The following is a 23394-nucleotide window of genomic DNA, read 5'->3' as shown; positions in this document are numbered from 1 at the left end:
TGCTATGGAAACTAACTCTAGATCTTTAGGTCAGTCTGGCTATCTCTGATTTGCAGAGTCTGCATCTAATCTTAAAAAAAAAAAGGAAAAGAAAAATCCTAGCTGTGTTTGTTGTTTCAGTCCCACTCCCCAATACCCTTTGTCTCACTTCTGTAGCCAAAAGCAGAGTCCAACAGCATTTACAGGGAAGAGATGTTGTGATATCAGCCGTCTAATGCCAGGTTACTGGTTTCAATGCCAATGAGAAGTGAGGGGATTTACGCTGATAGTATGGACAATGGACATAGGAACATCAGCAGGCAAGCTGACCTCGTCTAGGGGTAGACATCCCCGTAGGGAAACCCAGCCTCACACAGCTGTTCTCTCCATGTTTCCCTCTTGCTTGGGTGAGCGAGCCAAAATGCTCACAGACGCTCTGAAATGCAAAACAACTCTTTCAATCCATAGATTGATGGCGGGAGGATTTACTGCTGCATGGACAAGGAGAACTGCTGCCACAGGAATGGTTGAGCTTGTACCATCTCAGTAAACAAATTGACCACATCTTATGTCGGGACATCTGCCCTCCCACAAAATCTGGGGGTTTCCCTCTCCCTCCCAACCTTTCTCCTGCACAGCTTCAGCTACCCTTCTCTTACAGTTTACCCAAACTTGGTGACCAGCAACATTCCTGGGATGATACAAGAGAGGTAAACATCCCTACAGGGAAACTGGTATTTGACACATCTCAGTTTCTTTATAGCCCTGGTGGAGCTGTAAGGTGCTTGCATTTCTTTGGTTTGCTTTTTCTCAGCCACTTCGCATATTAGGAGAGAAAAATTTGACTTCTCCAGAGGTAGTTCAAGGACAAATATATATCTGTATTTCATGGCCTCCAAAGACTTTTCTGCATAATTCAAAGTCACACAGAATTCACATCCAGAACTTTTAGAGGTTGCTGGAATTCTACTACTCTAGTAACAGAAGAAGAGGTTTTTCTTTGGTTTTCTTGTTCTAACAAAATTTTCTCTCTTCACTGACAGAAGGGTTGTTTTCCCCAAATAAAAAGGAATTATTTCAGTTGTGGTATATACCCACACTTTTGCTCAGAAGTGGAATGTATTGTAAATTCTGCTGTAAAAAACATTACTTTTCTGGCAAAAATGGTAAATCTACCAAGAAGTCAGTGCCTGTCAGTAAAAATGAAATATTTTCCTCCAAAATGCTAATACATATACCTGCTTAATACATTACTTTCTATTTTAGTACATATAACATACATACCTTAGTACAGGGCAAATGTGCCTTATCTGGGTGGCCTCAGCATCTGTGGCTATAGGGGGAGTTCTGTCCATATTCTTCTTTGTTATTGTTTGTTATTTTCAGTTTTAAGTCATTTATTGATTTTTTTCTCCTCTGTAGAGAACACAGCTAATCTCTTCTATTGGCTCAAAGATGTTTTGTTGTTTGGTTTTCTTTTTTTTTCCAGAAAATTAATCTTGTATTTCTATTAAACTGGTGCGGCTCCTTTTTCTGGCTTTCCCCCCCCATATGAGTGAAATCACTATCTCACCGTGCTTCCTTTTTATCCAAGCCAAATATTAAAAATATAAGATCATAGGAAAGCACTTAAACTTTTGGAGAATCGGGATTATGCAATGGTGGAAAATGAGAAGAAATCATTTTTTAAAGGTTGAAGGAAATTCAGCTTCAGTAGGGAATATCCCACAAGTTTAATTCTTGTAATGGATGGCAGTGACACACGCTCTGCTTTCTGGGATGAGTATTATTCCATAAAGGAATGCAACATAAACCAGTAGTTAAACTAGGACAGATGTTGCTGGAAATATTTAAAAGATGTTTACTTTATATTATTAGTGATCAAATATGCAATGTTCTTGGGTATGTCATCCTCATGACTTCCCACAAGACATAATATTTTCCTTGTTGGAAAAAGCAAATAACTAAGTTGTAGGCAGCTTTTAGTAACTGAGACATTTTGGACTGGTGACGTAGCTGTTTAAGTATCCACCAGCACCACCATCTCCCAGCCCAACCACTTCCCCGGGCTCGCTCCCCTTATTCCCTCCGTACCTTAAAAATGCTTCCCCCATCTCCCAGTCACCCTCTCCCCGCACGGCACTGGTACTTTCCCTGGTAGCTTTCCAATGAGGAACTTCCACCCTCAACTCCCTGGAGCAAGCTGTTCCTTCCTCCCGCAGCCACCGCTCAGAATAACCTGTCTCTTACTGTCATTTACTGGGGGAATCTCTCTAGGCTTGACTTAAGAAGTGAAAAGGGATTTTTTTGACCAGGGTATGAAACCAGCAAAGGCAGAGTTTTCTTTCACAAAGCTCGCAAAGGTTTCAGCTATTGCAGTAAAACTGCTGCAACCTTCTCTCAGGACATACTTGTAGTGATTTTTAAAAGTATATTTAAAAAAAAAAATCACCATGGTTAATATGCTCTTGTAAAGTTAAAGCTGATTTAAGACTACGTACACTCAAAGTTGCATTAATATAATCCCCTTTAACTAATCAGGTGAGAGTTGTGTATGGAATGTACCCAAATCCTCTATTATAGATGAAAAAAGACTGATCAGCTGCAAAGGAAGGGAGGTGTGACCTCTGTCTTCTTTTTTTCTCTCCCTCGAGCCTCCCACCCCTTCAGAACCAAAGCAGGCCCCGTTGCACTAAAGCAGGGACAGCACAGAAAACATTTCTTCACGATCTCCTTACTGCTTCCCCCCACTGCCCACCCTGTACTTCCTCACTTGCCTGACACAAGCATCGGCCTGGTTGCCCCCAGGACCTGTGGCTCCTGCACCCTCCCACCCCACTTCTCCTGAATAACTGCAGCCACATCTCCCTGGTGAGGCTGGATCAAACGCCTTTTTTTTTTTTTTTTTTTTTTTTTGAGGAATAATGACCCATACCACATTCTTGAAGCCAAAAAAGCAACGCTGTTCTCTTTCCAATTTCATCCTATTATGTAGCCCCAGGTTGCTGAACTCCTTTTTGGTTTCTTAGCTTCCATCCACCCTGCTTTTTCGGTTCCCTACCCATTGCCCAATCCCCTCCAGCCGCAGGGCCAGTGTCACGGAGCGGAGGGGGTGCGCGGTGGGGGGCCACCGCGCCGGGCTGTGGCTGCAGGGAAGGGAAGGTCACTGGCTGTGGCTGAGCCTCGTGCTCCGAGTTTGCTGTAGGAGGGGGCTGCGCTCTGCTACAGCAACAGGTTTTGTCCCCTCGGTTCCTCAGCCTCCTTCCCCTTTTTCCTCCCACTTTTGGTCCCTCTTCCCACGCTAATCATGAAACTGGAGCAGCCAGAAAGACTTATTGTGAACTTTTTTGGCCCATCAGTGGTGGCCGGTGAAAGAGGCTTGTTTCTAGGAGAGCTGAACCTCCGTGCTGAGGTGGAAAGGCAAAATATTGGGGAGAGCTCTGTACACTGGCCAAGCAGCAAGCCTTCCTCAGGCTCCTGCTTTTTCAATGCTCATCTGCTAAATACGTTGCTTTTATATCATTTATAGAACGTTTCCCTGCCCTGAGGCTTTTTCTATATCTACAATGTGTTTGCTACAGGATGGTCATACATTATTTTTATCATCAGCCTGAGGGCACAGAAATTGATACAGCTCTTACACCACTGCAATCCCATTGACTTCAGGGGAATTACTTCCCATTAGAGCAAGTGAAATCAGAATGAATAAATACACCATTTCGCTGCTATTCACCGTTAACACTATAAAGCCCACTGGAGCGGTCAGAGAAAGCCAGAGATATTGACTCATGCTTTACTCTTGTTCAGTGCTGTTCCTGTGCATACAACAGGATAAAGTACTTGTTCAGATACACCTACAGAGTGAGGCAAAATGATAAACTCTTACACATATACCACTTTCTGTCTCAGATCTCGCTGGCACGTAGATCAGCACCTGCCTGTGTCTCCATGCACTAGCCCAGCTGTGGCAAACAGGCTCTGGGACAGGTAGCGCAGAGCACCCCCTTTCTCACCAAGAACCAGAACCGCTCTGACAGAGCAGAGAAGAGCTGGTGGCAGATTATTTATCTGCTATCTATTTTTACTATCAATTTGGAAATTGTTTTTTATTTATTTTCTCTAGGTCTTTCTGTTGGGAATCAAAGCACTCAAGCACAAGTCACCCACAGAGGGCTTTCGTCCTCATCTTACAAATGGGAAAACCCTGAGACCCAAAGATATTAAATTATTTGTCCTTGGCAGTAGATTTGGTGGAGCCAGAAATAGTCCCCAGTTCCAGATTGTCACTTGAATACATTTAACCGCAAGACCATCCTTCTTCTTTACTCCTTACGGTTTAATTTAGGCGCAAACATAAGAAGGCAACAAAACAAAGGAAAGAAAACCTCAGGCCCAGATCCACCATGAGTCAGACACACAAAGCTGCCAAACTGCATCCAGCCATCACATGGTTGCTGTAGGAAATGCTGGCAATTGTCTCCCTATGCAGAGGTCAGCTGTGATTGCATACCATGGAGATACTCCCCGGATGGGCTATGAGCTGTTCCGGAAGAGGCAGAGAAAGGATCTGTCAAAGTCCAGACATGTTCTGGAGACACATCCTCATAAACAGACCCAGGAACCACCAACCCAAGCTATGTCCTAAGCAGATCTCAAGTCACAAATGCCTTGTGGAGTCCCTGCTGGGTCTGCCTGGGCTTCAGTTTCCTTCTATGTGTATCAATAGAAGGGTCTATCCCAATTTCTTAATCTGGAAGCTACTAATGACAGTCTTTCTCTTCCCAGTGTTAATGCATTTTTCCTGCTGTCTTCCTTTTAGACAAAAAGGAATAACTAATATCTCAATAATTAACATCTCATAGGCCTTTGTAACAAAGAGGTCATTTGCTTTCTCAGCAGCTTCTTTCTCTGTGGGTGCAACCAAAGCTAGTCATAAGGCTATGGTGGTATTCTTCTGAGCTTTGCCTCTGTACTTAGCTATATCTATCAGAGTAAGCAGCAGCAAAATAATTCAAAATATGGACATGTTCAGAGATGAAGGCAGTAGTTCCAGCTCATAGCTGTCATGTCTCGCTGTACACAGTCTTTTTCCCAATAGAGAAGTTTGTTTTCCTTCCTTCACACTGCCAGCTGCACTGATTCATATATTGAAGGTTTTCTTTATGTGTAAGAGTCAGAATACGTTTTTAAGCGATGAACTACCGAAATTATTTTCGTGTCTGTGCCCTCTGCTGATACATTCTCAGCGATGAACATGTCTTCCATATTTCTCTAAAATACATAGATTTCCCCTACCCTTCTCACTGCCCTCCTGCAGTTTAGAAATGTCAAGAGTTACAACTGCTGACGCTGTGCTTGCTGCAGGACTGCCGAGAAGTGGGGCTTTGGTATAAGCAGAAATTTGACCTGCCGTTTTCTCAGCCTTCAGCTGAGGGAAGGAGGATGTTATTTCTTGTATAAAGGGGTTTCACAAAGCACTCACATAACCTGTTCGCAGCCACTGCTGGTTTATAGTTTGAGTTAAAACTGCAAGGAAATGAATAAGGACGTACTTGGCTTGACTAAATGTTGCTACGTAAAAAAAAAATAATTCATGAAAACATTGCAGCTCAAGCTTCTCTCATTTCTCATGTCACTAACTTGTGACTTCGGGCTACCCCATAGCAAAACTATGGAAGTTGAGATCTAATATTCACAGCAACTGATTCGCACAGGCTACAACAAATCCTTTTGCAGATTTGCAGAAGAGAACCAAGAGTCAAAACCAGCTCAGTCCCTTTGTTCCTGCTGTAGTTTTCACTGCTGCAAAAGGCGGTTCAATTTCATATAATCACGACAGCAAGCAGCTATAACAGAATACATTAAAACCACGTTTGTTCAATAAAAGAATGCCATTTCACAAAAGGTCATGCTTTCAGTTTTGAGGAGGCTGCTAGTCACAAGCAAAATGCCAATATATCGTACCACAAAGCACTGACTTGTCTGTTCCCTAGCCGCCTTAGCTACAAAACTGAGACAAATTGTATTTACCTACCTTCCCAGATACTGAAATATTTGGTCATAAATTAAAAATACATACTACTAAATATTTAAAATGAGGCACGTGTGAAGTAAGACATACAGTCCCATAAAGTGAATAACATATGGAAAATGTACTGTTAAGAGTCTCATCAGGAAAAACGATAATCTTGGAAAAAACACTAACTATTCGGTGTAACAGTTTACCTTATTGTGCACAACATTCCCCAGCATTTGTTTAGAAGACCGCTACTTGATACTAAACTTTAAGACAAACTGCTGTTTCAGGGAGTTTCTTCTCTCCACCTAAATGACTGCAGCCACAGTGGTCTGTTTCCAGCGACGGTGTAAAGGACACTGCCATAGATATACACCACTTCTGCATTATCTCATCCATAGCTCTAAAGTGCTATTTCCTATCATTTCAGTCTGCATTCTGTAAAGTTTCCAACATCTTTGAAAGGTGATTTTTATGCTAGAAGAAAATTCACTTTTAACCCAGGGGCAAATTTATTGCATCATTTGATCTGCAGCCTCCTCTTGAATAGAAGAGCCTAGCTGTTTGTCCATTTGTCTCTTGGGCACTTAGTTAATGAAGGAAGAGAATTTTGCTGATTGTATTGGCTAAATTGTTGTCTTTTAAAAATGTTGTCCAAGCAAAAAGATGAATACTCGTCAATGCAGATAAATGGGAGGAAATATAGCATTACCTATGATATTACAGAATCACACAGAATGGTAGGAGTTGGAAGGGACCTTCGGAGATCATCTAGTCCAACCCCCCTGCCAACGCAGGTTCACCTGGAGCAGGTTGGACAGGAACGCATCCAAGCAGGTTTTGAATATCTCCAGAGAAGGAGACTCCACAACATCTCTGGGCAGCCTGTTCCAGTGCTCTGTCACCCTCAAAGCAGAGAAGTTTTTCCTCATGTTCAGATGGAATTTCCTGTGTTCCGGTTTGTGCCTGTGGCCCCTTGTCCTGTCGCTGGGCACCACTGAACATTCTGGCCACATCTTCCTGACGCCCGCCCTTTAGATATTTATAAGCATTGATGAGATCCCCTCTCAGTCTTCTCCAGGCTACACAGACCCAGGTCTCTCAGCCTTTCCTCATAACAGAGGTGCTCCAGTCCCCTGAGCATCTTCATAGCCCTCTGCTGGACTCTCTCCAGTAGTTCCCTGTCTTTCTTGAACTGGGAAACCCAGAACTGGACACAGTACCCGACATGTGGCCTCACCAGGGCAGAGTAGAGGGTGAAGTTAACCTCCCTTGACCTGCTCGCCACAGTCTTTTTAATGCATCCCAGGATACCATTGGCCTTCTTGGCCACCAGGGCACATTGCTGCTTCATTGTCAACTTGTTGTCGACCCGGACTCTCAGATCCCTCTCAGCAGAGCTGGTCTGCAGCAGGTCAACCCCTAACCTGTACTGGTGCATGGGGTTATTCCTCCCTAGGTGCAGGACCCTACACTTGCCCTTGTTGAACTTCATTAGCTTCCTCTTTGCCCAACTCTCCAGCCAGTTCAGGTCTCACTGAATGGCAGCACAGTTTTCTGGTGTGTCAGCCACTCCTCCCAGTTTTGTATCATCAGCAAACCTGCTGAAGGTATACTCCGTCCCCTCATCCAGGTCATTCTTGCCCTTTTTGAAGGCTGGAATGACATTAGCTTTCCTCCAGTCTCAGGCACCCCTCCTGTTCTCCACGACATTTCAAAGACGATGGCGAATGGCTTCACAATAACATCTGCCAGCTCCCTCAGCACTTGTGGGTGCATCTCATCAGGACTTATGGATTTTTGGTTGTCAAGTTTGCCTAAATGATCTCTAACCTGATCCTCCTCAATCAAGGGAAAGCTTTCCTTTCTCCAGACTCTCTCTTTTACGTCCAGTGTCTGGGATTCATGAGGGCCGGCCTTAGCAGTAAAGACCGTAGCAAAGAAGGCATTCAGTAACTCCACCTTCTCTGCATCTTCTGTCACCAGGGCACGCACCTCATTCACCAGTGGCCCCACTCGAAGAAGCCCTTCTTATTGTCCTTGACATCCTGTCCTGGTTTGAGGTAAAACAGAACCAATTTTGTTCAGTCACTTCGCTTCTTAGCTGGGCCTCTTCTAACTACTGAAATTAACTGCATATTGTGCAGACAGTGTTCACTCTCTCAGAGTGATAAGGCCAATTGTTTATAGCTGATGCCCAGGCATGGGATGCAGAGAGGCCCTGGCTTATACTTATTGTCATAACAGCCAAGGCCAACCAACTTTGTTATTTGCCACGTTGGAGGGTCGGAAGCGGAAAAGCATAGTGGGGTCCCACCTGGAGGGAGGAGCGGACAGGACAGGTGACCCAAAACTGACCAACAGGGTATTCCATCCCATCTGCCTCATGCTCAGTATAAAAGCTGAGGGATCAAAGGGTCACGGGCTCTTCCTTCAATGGCCGACGTCTGAGGAGGACTCTGTCTGCCTGTGATCCCAATCCTGACTCCAGATCCGGAATCCAGTTCCCGTCCGCCACTGAGTCCAGCCTGGGACTGCCCCAGTGCCAGCCGGTGACGTGATTGTCATCTCGGGAGCTTGATACGGTTTTGTATATATTTCTCATTATTTCTTTTTATTTTATTATTAATATTTCATTAAAGTAGTTTAGTTTCTTCTAAACTCTTAAGTCTCTTTTTCCTCCTCTGCCTCTCTCTTTGTAGAGGGGTAGAGGGGAGCATCTGTCAGTCCCGTCTGGGGTCCCTCGGGTCCCCAGTGGTGGATTTGGCCTAAACCACGACACATCCCTTGCCAGATTTAATTCCAAGTGGCCCTTAGCCTTCTTCATTGCAACCCTGCATACTCTGACAACATTCCTATATTACTCCCAAGTAGCCAGTCCCTTTTTCCACATTCTGTAAACTTCCTTCTTCCATCTGAGTTTTTCCAGAATCTCCTTGTTCATCCATGCAGGTCTCCTGCCTCCTTTGCTTGATTTCTTACTTACAGGGATCTACTGAGCTTAAGCTTGGAGGAAGTGGTGCTTGAATATTAACCAGTTCTCTTGCACCCCCTTCCTTCTAGAGCCTTAACCCATGGGATTCCTCCAAGTAGGTCTTTGAAGAGGCCAAAGTCAGCTCTCCTGAAGTCCAGGGTTGTAATTCTACTTTTTGCCCTGCTTCTTCCATGCAGGATCCTGAACTCCATCATCTCATGGTCACTGCAGCCAAAGCTACCCCCAACCTTCACATCCCCAACTAATCTTTCTCTGTTTGTTAGCACAAGGTCCAGCAGCACACCTCTGCTTGTTGGCTCCTCCACCACCGGTGTCAAAAAGTTATCATCAATGCTCTGCAGAAACCTCCGGGACTGCGCGTGCCTGGCTGTGTTGCCTTTCCAGCAAATATCAGGGTGGTTGAAGTCCTCCATGAGAACCAGGACCTGTGGTTGTAAGGCTACTTCCAGCTGGCTGTAGAAGGCCTTGCTGACTTCCTCTTCCTGATCCAGTGGTCTGTAGTAAACACCCACAACAGCGTCACCCATATTAACTTGCCCCTTAATTCTTACTCATAAGCTCTCATCCACCCCTAGGCAGAGCTTGATACATTCCAGCTGCTCCTCACATAGAGGGCAACTCCACCACCTCGCCCCACTGGCCTGTCTTTCCTAAAAAGTACATAGCCACCCATGACGGCATTCCAGTCACGCGAGCTATCCCACCGTGACTCAGTAATTGCAATGATATCGTGGCCCTGCGACCGCACACAGATCTCTAGTTCTTCCTGCTTATTCCCCACAGTGCGTGCGCTGGTGTACAGGCATTTTGGAGAGGTAATGGAGCGTGCAGGTTTCCCTGGAGGGGTGCAAGATGATCCACCATAGCCATACACACCCTTGAGGTGGCTGGCCTTCTGGTTCTCACCTTGGGAGTCAGCTAAGGAACATTTGTCACTGCTCTGGTTGGCCTGGCTTATTCCCCAGTTGGATGCGATGCTGTGAGCATTGCCATTTTGGACCCCACCCCCTGAGTCCTTCAGTTTAAAGCCCGCCTCACCAAGTTGGCCAGCCTGCTTCATTCATTCTTCTCTTTTTATTTTTGTCCTAAGTGATATCTTAAAGTAAGTCATGATTCTGTATGTCAAGTATTAGAGGCAGCAACACCTGTATTTATGATTCCTTTTTAAGAAACTACTTTCTGGTGATTTATATCTTTTACAAAAAAAACTTAATTAAAATGTCTGACGGTGGATGGGCAGTCTCATTTTTTAAAAGATGCAGCTATAATAGATCACCTTTTATCTCAGAATTTAGGGAATGGAAAAGTACATTGCTTTCCCCTTATTATAAAAAAGAAGTGAAAGGAGTGGGCTTTGTTAGCTCTCACACCTAGTAACTCCAGAAGGGACGCTCGAAATTCCTCAGGTTTGCAGTCATGATGAGGCTGTGCTTTTGCAGTTTCCACCTGACCAAGCCCTACAGCTCAGGGCAAGCAGTTCATCATTCTCAAAAGCAATCTCTAAGAATTTGTCACCTAAGCTCAGTGAACATCCCCAGCACTGCACGTGCTCTGTCTCCTTTGAATAGTCAAAAGGCAGAACAAATCTGAAGATGAGAAGGTATGATAATAAAGTAGAAGTAGGTGGCTGTGAAGATGGAAAAAATGAGAGCAGAAGAGCCCAAAAGCAACAGCAGGAGCAGAGGGTAGGGGAAAAAGGCTGGAAGCCAGGAGGAGGCAAAGACAGAAGCTGGAGAGGTAGAGGAAGAAACCGAAGAGATCTTTGATTGGTCCTCCCTCACACTTGGTTTCAGAATTTGACAATGAACAGACAGCTCTTGGGACTCAACATACCTCTGCTGTATAGCAAACAGCTACAAAACCCAATGGAGAAAAACATGCTTTCTTATTCCTCTCACACCCTACCTTTAAACGTAGCCTTCTGCAACCTTAATGTTATTTTAATTCTTTTTTTTTTTTTCAACATAATAAAAAATCCCTACTGTAGCAGCATTAAAAGACAATCAGATTTGACTGCTGGGCATACACAGGAGGAACGCAAATAATCAACAGAGTTGACAACCTAGAAATTCTGGTCCCCTTACAGAATAACTGCTGCGTGGATATGAATTTTTCCTCCTATAATTTACAGACAAGCTTTTTTCCCCATGTACATCTTAAACATCAATTATCCATGCAACTTAAAAAAAAAAAATCATAATTGGTACTCTCTTACTCAGGGCAAGTTTTGTGAGAAAATTACTGCTGTAAATAGCAAAATATTCAAGCAAAAGCACTGATTGTAACTCTGTTATTGATATGAGCTTTTAAATGGCGTATGACACATCCAGACTGGTTCAGTAAGAAAACAGGTTTAGGGTTGGATAAGAACTGAGATTTTTTTTGTTGGTTTTGTGGCTAAGGATAGCCAGATGGATAAGGATTTTATTATAGGTACTGGCAAGTTAATGCTGCTGAAAGCCTGACACATGATGCGCTGACTCAAATTTGGAACATCAGATTTTCATCAACATTAAATTCAAGCAGTTTTTCTGAAACTGCGGCCTGGATGCACCACCCCAGTTTGTGTATTACCTACCTCAAAAGAAGAAAAATTGCAAACATCGGAAATTATTCTGCCTGTAGAGAAAAAGATTAGCTATGAGCATTCACCACAAAAGAAGAGTTAGAGTTCTTGAAACCTTGTGTGTGCAAACACATATGCTGAGCTCTCCGCTCGCCCACTCACGGGCAGGTCACAGAGCACACTGCCCTCTTCACATCACCCCGCCTGGAAAACCAGGTTTCACCCTCGGTCTTGTTCTGCGTTCCAGTCCAACCTCCAGACTGGAGAGAAACACTCCCCGAATCCTGTACTGTAGATGAACCCCTAATACATATGTGATTTGTTGAAAACACATGCATCATATTCATCAGTTAAATCCCCGATTCCCTAATTCAGGTACGAAAACAGCGTTGGCTTAGAACGCCTGAACCAAAGCAATGCGGCTGGACTTGAGAAGTTTCCAAAGGAGTCACCACGGGTGACATTTATCTTTGTTTCTTCATTTGTAGCATAGACAGAGGGAACCATTTACATTCCTGAAAGATCTTGTCTCAGCAGTTTCCCTTTTGAGACCGTACAGTAAGGGAAAGAGCTAACTAATCTATTCGTGGCCTTCAAACAGTGCACCAGAAACTTTATAAGCATGGACAGGTGCCTGCCTGGGAAAGCTGGTCATCTAATTTTAGGTACGCCAAGATGAACAGGAGGAAAAAATATTATAGTGAGAGTAGCGTTAGCAAAGAAAGGATTGTGGCCAGTAAGGGAACAGAGTAACTCGATCAGTGCACGTCCACGCAGCGTGACATTTTGTTATTAATACAAAGGATAAAAATCTTTACCGTTAATAGCACTTGATCTGCAGTGATTAAATGTCTCTCCAACGTTTCTCCTCTCATCAGAATTCTTCCTAAATTTGGCCCCTATCTCTTAGCCAGCCTCACGTCAGACCTTCTTCAATAGTTCAGATTTCAATTGCAATCGAGGACACGACCACCGGAGTGGCCACAGAAAGGTTCCCTGACCTGAGCCAATGGCAGCCATCAGCAAGGCAGGGGAGGGGCTCAGAAAAATGAACAGAAAGCTGCTGCATTTGAGCTATAGCAGAGAAGGTCAACGTTTTCCTGACTAATCAGGGATTTGAGTCAAAAGACTTTGGAAATGAGGTAGGTTTTGGATGCCGCTTCCACCGAAACCGGGATCTGCTTGGCTCGCAGTGCCTCCCAGCTCTCCGCAGCCCAGCTGGAAGCCATAAGCAGCTATCAGCCCGCGGCCCATGACATCACTGTGGCACTGAGCACATTTTTCACATACTAAGACAGCACGGATACAGGCTGTTAGCCGAGGGACTTTATTAAACAGCCCAAGTGCCGGCTGCAGGCACTTCTTTTCTTCAGGTTAAGCTTTTTGCTTTGTTGGAGTGATCACATTTTTCAGCTGCAAAGAGTTTATGAAAAAACAAACAAACAAAAAAAAAAAAACCAACAAACCAACCAAAAACATTGACATTAGCATCAGTTAAACTTGCATGTCAGAAGACCTAAAACCTCATTTTTGAAATGCATACAATGCCTTGTAACTCCTCTTTGGATTTCTGAAGGGGCCGAGGTTTTAGGTTGTAAATTTTACTCCCCGGTAACCCGATCGTCTCGTGAAACACACAGAAATGGCAGAAAGCGGTTTGATAAAGGCAGGCAGGTATTTAACCTCAGCAAGGCCAGCCCCTGGGAATAAGGCAGTTTCGTACCGTGGCGCAGGCAGTCTTGTGAAAGAGAAATGAATCAGCCACGTACTCTGCCCTGTAGCCTCATGGCAGCTACGCTGAACCACAGGCCGAGGGGCCTGCTTTTCACCTTATTATACCTTTGGGAAAGGGGAATTACTGTTGTTGAGGAATTTTGCAGCGTGCTAAGAGGTTTCACAGTCCCGGGGCAGACAGAGATGGTGAAAGAGCCTAGATCTGTCACGTTAAAGGGCTAAATCACTGCTTGGGTCACATGCCTCTGGCAGCCACCACCCGCTCGCCTGCAGTCAGGTTGCCGTCTTCTGTGCTAAGGGAGCATCGCGTTGCCAGTGCAGGAGGGGAGGATTCATCTCGGGGCTCAGACAGGGGAAATGAACACGTATACGCTTACAACGGGCCATGCTGCCAGTAGCCCACGGCCTGGTTTTACACCTGAGGGAGAAAGGCCAAGCCCAAGCCCGGAGCTGCGCTGCAGCCCTGCAGGCACCCACACGACACGCGGGGAAAAACACGTCCTGATGCAGAGATTGTGGTTGGGCATCCACTCCTCACGAGGGCTGATTTAGAAGAGTCCTGTATTTTGATTTCAGAGCCTGTGACATCTTGCTCACGACCTCTGGAGTGAGAAACACATAGAGAACTAGTCCTAAAGGTCAACTACTTAAAGTCTATATCAACCAGGTAGAAGTCAGCTGCTCAGCAAAACAGACTTCTGCCGGGTTCTTTCGGTCCGAGCAATTTCTGAAGATGTCATGTTATCAGAGCTATGCTAACAGAATGCTTTTAATTCAAAGTTTTAGTGTTTCAGAGTTCAGATGTGCAGCTGGTCACATTTACAGGTAATTTTAAATTGAATTTCTACTGCGCCAGGAAGCATTGGGTGCCAGCAAGAGCGAAAAACAGAAGGCAGCTTTATTTCTGTTGCTGGTTTTAAGGCAAGTTTTTAATAGCTTCCAGTTAGCTTGGGCAAAGGAAGCTAGCTGCAAAGTAAATTACAGAAACTTAAGACCTGCAAAGCTAATGTATAACTGAAATAATACACTGCAAAAGGTACAAATAGCACTATAGTGGTCACAAGTCCTGAACTGGAGGGACACGTGACCGAACTAACTGAGGACAAGTTACACTGAAGTACAAGTTTGAAAAACAATTTCAAAGCTGATATCGTTAGTACAATTTTGTCTAAACTAAGAAGATGACTGAGCCCCAGTTCCAGTGGGACTTCCATGTCCTGAACGCAGCACAGCTTGAGCGATTACTACTGCTTTGAGGTTCCCTACTGACTGTTTTATAGGATGGCTAGTCTGAAGCCTCAATCTCACATCAGCAAAAAGCTTTGAAAGAGGAAGACAACATTTTCTTATTCTCTGTTGGCAGCATACAGCCACTTTTCCACGTACTAGACAGGAGCTTAAAAAGAGATGTGGACCCTTGTCATGTACCCAGCCATGACTGTTAGGGTCTGATTTAAGACATCTGAACTCCAGAGAGTACTCCAGAGCTATTAAGGCATGATTTGACCTTGGTTTCCGAGCAGCCACTGCTCAAACCCTTTGCATTCTTCTTAAAGAGGTTGTTCCACCTCTTTATGGATTTTTCTGTCTGACCCTTCTGATCCTATGTGAAGAAGCTGAGTGGGGGCAATTCATTGTGTGGAAGAATATTAGGCCTGAAGAACAACAGCTGTAGCTCCAGCAGAAGCTAGAAAACTTTTATATGGCGCTGCCTGCCTTATAATTCCTACAAAGCTGCCTTCTGAGCACAAAATGTGCTTAGCAGTTCATCTTAATTCTCTGATGACTTTGCCTTTCCCCAGCCAGCAGGACAGCGATTTTGCAGCTGCCGCTACTGCACCTAATTTATCAGCAGCTTGCTTTGCCGGTGCTCGGAGCACCAACAACAGTGGTCATAACTCACGCGGAACCGGGACTCCACTCGCAAAGGAAACAAGAGCTACATGATGCCCTTCTACAGCTTTCACAGCTGTGGGAGATGCTCGGCTGGATTGCGGGGTCCCGCTCCTGCCCACTGCCAGCCCCACGTCCTTGTCGATGCTTTGTAATAGTCAGGAAGCAAAGTCACAAACTGGAAATGAAATTAATATATTCTGCACTTTTCCAGGAGTCGCTCCTCTTGTTAGAGCGTTATTAAGGTCAGAAATAATGACAGCTGCCCTCACAGGGGGCTTTAGTGGTGAGGAAGGGAACAATTAGGATACATTTCAATAGGTTACCTTAGACAGTCTCCAGTGGAATAACAATCAGGTCTGATATGACATACTGTGGAGGGTAATAAGTCTGCAAAACTGATGCCAATCTAGAGCTAGGCGAGCAATCCGAAACCAGCTTTTACACTAACAGCAGCCGGGGAAAAGGAGAATTGAATTGGCACCAGTCCCACGAAACACACGTTTCGGTATTACAGCCAGCTGTAGCTCTGTTACTTCACCAGTCCTTCAGGGTGCAGTTTTCATGTTACAGCTAAGCTGAAGTAATAGGCAGGAGATGCTGGAAAGGGGAGTCGTGCTTCTCCCTCTCGTCCTCAACACCTGGCTATGCATTCTCAAGGCGTCAGCAGTAGCTCTCATCTGACCCCTACTGCAAGCAGATAGGTAAGGGTGGATTTCCATCAGCAAACGCAAGTGATCAGCAGTAGATTGGCTTAACTCATGTGAAACCCACTGCACAGGACTCCCATTTCACCACTGCTTTAAATGAGCCAGGCTGACCGGGGCAGACCTGTTGTCCTCCTCACCTGCTGCAGCCACTTCCCTTGTGCTGGCAGTAGCACCCACACACTCGGGCGATGAGCTCAGAGACCCAACCTCGTCCGATGAGCACAAAGATCAAAATAATGTGCTTATTGGTTGGACGGGGCTCTGAGCAACCTGATCTAGTTGAAGATGTCCCGGGGAGATTGGACTAGACGACCTTTAAAGGTCCCTTCCAACCCAACTTCTCCTATGATTCTATAAGCAGTATTCCCTTCCATACCAGGCATCTAGCCTTCCCTTTTTCTTGCTGTCAAACCTGGCATTTCCTCCCCCTGGCATGTGGGAAAAACTCACACTGGGTTTGGTATTTGCTGTCCTTCAGAAACCAGTGGTGCCTCTCAAGCACTCATTTCCACAAAAGCCACTACTTAATCTCAGATAGCAGAAAGAAATACTTTAATATCCAGCCTAGGGATATTAGCCTATGGGTCAGGTTTAAAGGGAAATCGGGAGCAGTGGATGTTATACTGTGGGTCTGCTACAGGCCACCCAACCAAGAAAAACGAGTGGATGAAGCCCTCTATAGACAGATAGGAGTGGCATCACATTCACAGACCCTGGTTCTCATGGGTGACTTCAACCACCCCGACATCTGTTGGTAGGGTAACACAGCCAGGCATAGGCAACCCAGGAGTTTCTTGGATTGCATTGACGACAACTTTCTTCTCCAAGTGGCTGAGGAGCCAATGAGGAGAGGAGCTATGCTGGATCTTGTTCTTACCAACAAGGAGGGGCTGGTAGACAGTGTCAAACTCAAGGGTAGCCTGGGCTATAGTGACCATGAAATGGTCGAGTTTGAGATCCTCGAGGCACCAATGAAGGGGCGCAGCAGGCTGACCACCCTGGACTTTGAGAGAGCTGACTTTGGCCTCTTGAAGAATCTGCTTGGTGCGGTGCCATGGGATGAAGTGCTGGGGGGAAGGAGGGTCCAAGAAAGTTGGTTAATATTCAAAGACCACCTCCTCCAAGCTCAGGAGCAATGCATCCCTACAAAGAGGAAGGGAGGCAGAGAAGCCAGGAGGCCTGCATGGATGAACAAGGAGCTCCTGGACATGACCAAAAAGAAAAAGGAGGCCTATAGGGAGTCAAAACAGAGGCGGGTAGCCTGGGAGGTATACAGAAGAATCGTTCGAGCAGCCAGGGATCGGGTTAGACAAGCTAAAGCCCAGATAGAACTAAATCTGGCCAGGGACAACAAGACAAACAAAAAATCCTTCTTTAAGTGTATCAGCAAGAAAAGAAAGACTAGGGAAACTGTGGGTCCTCTCCAGAAGGAAATGCAAGAACCGGTTACCTGGGACAGAGACAGAGCTGAGGTACTCAATGACTTTTTTGCCTCAGTCTTCGCTGGTGAGGACTGCAGCCACACTGCCGATGACGCAGAATGCAAAGACGAGGATTGGGAAAATGGAGAACCGTGCACTGTAGGTGAAGATCAAGTACGAGACCACCTGAGGAACCTGAAGGTGCACGAGTCCATGAGACCTGATGAGATACATCCACGGGTCCTGAGGGAACTGGCAGATGAGGTCGCTAAGCCACTAGCCATCATATTTGAGAAGTTGTGGCGGTCTGGCGAGGTTCCTGATGACTGGAAAAGGGGAAACAAAACCCCTATTTTCAAAAAGGGAAACAAGGAAGACCCAGGGAACTACAGGCCAGTCAGTCTCACCTCTGTGCCTGGCAAGATCATGGAACAGATCCTCCTGGAAACTCTGCTGAGGCACATAGAAAACAAGGAGATGATTGTTGACAGCCAGCATGGCTTCACCAAGGGCAAGTCATGCCTGACAAATTTGGTGGCCTTCTACAAAGGGGTTACAGCAGCAGTGGACAAGGGAAGATCAACTGATGCCATCTACTTGGACTTGCGCAAAGTATTTGACACTGTCCCACACGATATCCTGGTCTCTAAATTGAAGAGACATGGATTCAAAAAATGGACCACTTGGTGGATACAGAACTGGCTGGACGGTCACACTCAAAGAGTTGCGGTCAACGGCTCAATGTCCAAGTGGAGAGCAGTGACGAGTGGTGTTCCTCAGGGGTCAGTACTGGGGCCTGTACTGTTCAACATCTTTGTCGGCAACGGGGACAGTGGGGTTGAGTGCACCCTCAGCAAGTTTGCTGATGATACCAAGCTCTTTGGCGAGGGATGCCATCCAGAGGGACCTGGACAGGCTGGAGAGGTGGGCTCAAGCCAACCTCATGCAGTTCAACAAGGCCAAGTGCAAGGTCTTACATGTGGGTTGGGGCAATCCCAAGCACAAATCCAGGCTTGGCAGGGAATAGCTGGAGAGCAGCCTTGAGGAGAAGGACCTGGGGGTGCTGATTGACGAGAAGCTCAACATGAGCCAGCAGTGTGCGATTGCAGCCCACAAGGCCAACCATATCCTGGGCTGCATCAAAAGAAGTGTCGCCAGCAGGTCAAAGGAGGTGATTCTGCCCCTCTACTCCACTCTAGTCAGACCCCACCTGGAGTACTGCATCCAGCTCTGGAGTCCCCAACATAAGAAGGGCATGGACCTGCTGGACCGTGTCCAGAGGAGAGCCACAAGGATGATCCGAGGGCTGGAGCACGTCTCCTATGAGGAGAGGCTGAAAGAGTTGGGGCTGTTCAGCCTGGAGAAGAGAAGGCTCCAGGGAGATCTTACTGAGGCCTTCCAGTACCTAAAGGGGGCCTACAGGAGAACTGGGGAAGGACTTCTTACTAGGGCATGCAACGATAAGACAAGGCAGAATGGCTTTAAATTGGAAGAGGGCAGGTTCAGATTAAACATTAGGAAGAAATTTTTCACTTTGAGGGTGGTAAGGCACTGGAACAGGTTGCCCAGAGAGGTTGTTGAGGCCCCATCCCTGGGGGTGTTCAAGGCCAGGCTGGACGTGGCCTTGGGCAACCTGGTCTAGTGGGAGGTGTCCCTGCCTATGGCAGGGGGGTTGAAACTCGATGATTTTCAAGATCCTTTTCAACCTAAACCATTCTATGATTCTATGATCCTTTGTTTTGAGACACAGATTGTATGTTTGCCTAATTATCCAAAAGGCACCTTATCCTCAAGGGGACCCACCATCTCTAGCTACCCAGCAGCTGGCCAAAATCAGCCAGCTCCCCACCAACAACGCCCAGGATTGCCACAGCAATTTATCCCCTTACGGAATGAGTCACATCTTGTCTGGTCATGGTTGCTTTTCATCTTCTGGTTCCCACCACATGGATTAAAATAAGCAGCACCAAAACTGAATTGGGAACTTATAACAGACATTGGTACAGAGTCAAGTGACATTTATGACCTATGATTTTACTTTTTTGCTCATTATTCTTATATTCCCTCCTGCCCCTACCCTTTCACACAGTTTAAAGCCATAACACTGCTTACAGTATTTCAGCTTGCGTGCGTACTTTAGAGCAAAACCACATTATATCACTATTTTCTATATTAAAATAGACAGACATAAAGATGCTGCATTGCCACAGCAGAACATTCATTACAGATACCTGCCCGCCAATGTGTAAAAGCTAGCGCATCAGCTGTTTCTGTGAAGCAGCAAGTTCACATCTTGTACGCTCCACATGCTTGCCTGTAACACCTTCCCACTGCCTCAAACAAGAGACTCACTCGGAGACAAGTTTGATCTTTCAATTCTGCCTCTGTTTTTCTGAAAACTAGCACTTCTCTTGAGTGGTTACTGACTCCTGCTATTTCTCACCAAGCGCTGCTCAGCAGCTTGTCATGAGATATTTTTCCCGGTATCATTCATGCATCCCAAGCAAAAAATAACGATGCATAAGAGCACAGAAGCAGGTGTTTGAAAAACCAAAATACATTTCTTTGGCAGCATCCATGTAGTAGATACTTTCAGCTAAACTATCCTTATAGGCACAATTGCAATCACACACAATAAGCTTTCGAGGCGGTATATAAGAACGCAAGAACTCTTTTTCTCTTTTTCCTTTCCCAAAAGACAGGTGTCCGGATGCCAGACGCTATGTCTCTGACTCTTTAAAGCAATTGCCAGGAAAGGAAAAGGGAGATGTATGCATCCCCCCCCACCCCAGCTTGGCCAGTAGGACTGTCCAATGATGAAGGCGTTATTTTAAGACTGGGAAGGTCAGGTACTAACCTTTGCTGCAGCCTCCCTGCATACCTTTGGCCAATGGCCTCATCCTTCAGTAATGAACGGTGGTAATTACCAGAATGCTGAGAAAACAAACAGGAGTTGCTTTTATGCTGAGCCACAGACACAGGGTGAAAATTCCTGACCTACCACCAGCCAAGCTTAATCAAGAATTAGGAATGGTTAATCAGCGCGGTTAACTCAGCACAGTACTGAGATTAAGATGCGTTACCGAGCGACCAGAGACAGGTTTAGTGAGTCCAGAGACGACCTCGGTATTGGCGTGTGGTGCTACGCTGCCAAGCCAAGCATCATTGCAGAGCACGTAAAACTGTGTTTAACTCCAGCAAGTCCTCCACACTGTGAGGTTGAAACATGACTGTGAACTTTAAGTACAACACAACCCAGCTCAGCCTCACAGCTCAGGAAAGGGGCAGTGTGTGCACGTTGGCAGCCGACCACCATCAAACTCATGGAAGCATTGCAGCGCAAAGCGTAGTCTGATGCTGCCAGAGACTTCACCCCAGACCGCTAACAAGCTCATCTGTCTGCAAAATTGTAGTTACGTGCTTTTTAGAGGAGTCCCCTTTTGTCAGGGAAAGAGCAACACTTAGGCATAGTCAGCGACCTGCAGTGAGATAATCTGCAGGTGCAGTTTGCCCCTCAAGTTCACCGGGACAGCGATTTCTAGGGAGCCGTGCTCCAAGCGCTTTGCCTCCCACAATGGGACCACCCAGCTCTCAGCTCTCCGACCAGACCGAGGTCTGAAATCTCCTCAGAACAAATCGCAAAGTCCATACCAGCTTTCTCCAGGGCTGGCAGAGCAGTTGCTAGCCACTAAAATAGACGTGCAGAAACAGCTTCATATATTTAGAAGAAAAGCAGAGAACACTAGTTTAAAAAGAAGCAAGGGGGGGAGAAGGCAAGGCAGCTTTCCTCTAAAGTTCAGTATGATCCCAGGCATGAACTAGTTCAATTAGGTCCTTCACAGCACTGTAGTTTACACATCACAAGGGACACGACAGGACCCTTTTGAAGGTGAAAGGAGCGTTCTTGAGTTACCAACTTCCTCGTCTATCATGAGCAAAGGCACTTACCAGGTCTTCCTCAGAGCTTCTTTAATTCAAGCATATAATAATGCTCAACTACTCCTCCATCCGCTCCCACTTGCCAACACGTTACCTACAACACTCAGAATTTATTTAGCAACATTACGAATGGGCTTTGCATCTTTTGCTGGTGGCGTTTATCCACCGCTGAGCAACAGGAGAGGCTACTGCATTCCTGTGGGAAGAAAATAGCACACGGAAAACCAGAGGCGGCTGCTGCCTTCAGGGTGTAGCCATAGCCAGGTCTAACACAAACGGGTTAGATACCAGGGGCCTGACAAACTCCCTTGAAATACTGGTGTCCAAGTTATGTCCCCAGGTTGTACTGCGGTGACACAGGTCAGCGCGCCGCTCACGTCGGGAATCACACGAGGCGGGCGCGCAGAGGACCCTGCTCAGCAACCCTTCGGATTCAGTCACCCTCTCACGTTAGGGACGTCAAACCCTGCCGGGAGACAGCCAGAAGTGCAATTATGGCAAACAGGGGAGCAAAGGAAAAAAGTTAGCTCTCCTGCAGTGCTAACTCCGGTTTGTTTTCCCTTCCTGCCAGGCAGCCCGCTCCCTCCGTTCTTGATCAACAAGGCCACAACGCAAGGGCCAGGCTGGCCTGGGACTCGGGCAGCTACGAAGGTTGTCTTCACCCATGCAGCAAAGAGGCTGCAATGATTCGGGCATCCCAGGCAGCTGCGCCTCCCAGATCAAAAAGGTAAGGGCTGTTTTCTCTGTTAGAAACAAACCCAAAGACTTAAAGCGTTTGCACTGAGACCGTAGTGCCCTGACATGAGCCAACCCCTCACAGGAAGGCGGGGGGAGCTGATGGTTTAGAAACATGATTTTTAGTTTCACATTGCTCCTGGCGTGGCCACGTTACGAGGTCAAAGAAGTTACAGTTTCTAGGGAATTGCAAACAGTTCAACAAAAAACGCTCCATTAAAAACCCCTGTATTTTTCAAAGCTAAAGAGAACAATTTTAAGAGACTTGTCCATCTTACAGCTAACAGTGCCTGTGCAGATCTTAAATAGAAAAAAATAAGGTGATCTACAATACTGTAGAACACAAAAAATGAAAAATTTATATGACAGTAATGAGCAGAAAAGAGGAGAAAGTTCTCCAGGCTTGTTTTGCCTGGGGAAAGAGAGATGAGGTAGTAAAATAGTTAAAACGGTAATTAAAGTAAAGGTCCTATTTGAAACAAATTTGTTATATACAGGGTTGGAAATCAATCCAATGGAAGGGAAAACATTTTTGTGAGCCAAACATGCCAGCCCCTGACCCCGCAGCGCTCTTATCAGGCAGCACAAGCACTCCCTGGGACGACCTAAGCATCAATTCATATTTCCACATCTGCAAACATTCCTCTGCCTGTAGGAGCGGAAGCTCTCTTCCTCGGTGGGAAACTCCTTCCTCAGGGGACTCTGCGCTCTCCCAAACACCGTTTTGCCAGATCACAGTGGAATCTCTCTTGTAGCTCCAAACGGAAGAAATCCAGTTTATGAGATTATTTTTAAGTGCTTGACTGTCACTCCTAAGCCCTTCGGCCTTGTGTTGACCTTTAGGATTTCGAGACAAGATGCTACTCGACTCGGGCTGCTTAAACTGTTTTAGCTTTGGGATTGTGCCAGACAGACAACCAACTGCAACTATTATAAGAGTCATTTTCCAGCATGTGGATTACGAGCATGTGGCCACTTAAGCTAATTTTACATGGGATTGGAAGCCTTATAGGTCACAGTCTCATGGTTTGTCACTCAGCTGCACGTCCTTTGTGTCCAAAGTCCTGTTTCTTGTTTTCAGTCATACCCTTTCCACTGTACATGTACAGAAAACCAGAGAATATGGTGCATGGATGACTAGCAGAAAACTTTGCTATGTTACAGGACTTGTTGATTTAGAGAGAAAAGGAAGGAAAGAGACCAGCAGAATTTTGGCACGAGACTTTGTTACTTTGTGATACAATTCACATTTACTTATGTCTGCTGTGGCCTTGAACTCTTTGTTACATGAGGACAATAGCTCTTCATCAGTTCTGTGATTCTCCTTGCCATTCGTTTAAGAGGAAAAAAGGATTAAACCAACTGCTCACCACTAATATTTGTATTATTTCAAGTCACGTATTTTG

The 23394-nt window shown here is 45.8% G+C and overlaps 1 protein-coding gene across 1 annotated transcript in view; it reads left to right on the top strand.

Annotated features, from left to right (window-relative positions):
- SPMIP2 (sperm microtubule inner protein 2) overlaps positions 1–22743 on the top strand; it is a gene marked incomplete at both ends in the record, with an annotated part of 39414 nt that extends 16671 nt beyond the window's left edge. The window contains 2 exons of the mRNA XM_082483068.1: positions 21825–21980; positions 22644–22743. Coding sequence (XP_082339194.1) covers positions 21825–21980; positions 22644–22743 — 256 coding nt within the window. The remainder of the gene's footprint in view (positions 1–21824; positions 21981–22643) is intronic.
- Between the last annotated feature and the right edge of the window lie 651 nt (positions 22744–23394).

The sequence above is a fragment of the Vanellus vanellus genome, assembly GCF_965231255.1.
Source record: "Vanellus vanellus genome assembly, chromosome: 4".
NCBI classification, from domain to species: domain Eukaryota; kingdom Metazoa; phylum Chordata; class Aves; order Charadriiformes; family Charadriidae; genus Vanellus; species Vanellus vanellus.
The sequence above is the reverse complement of the archived record's forward strand: the minus strand, read 5'-3'. Positions and strand labels throughout refer to the sequence as shown.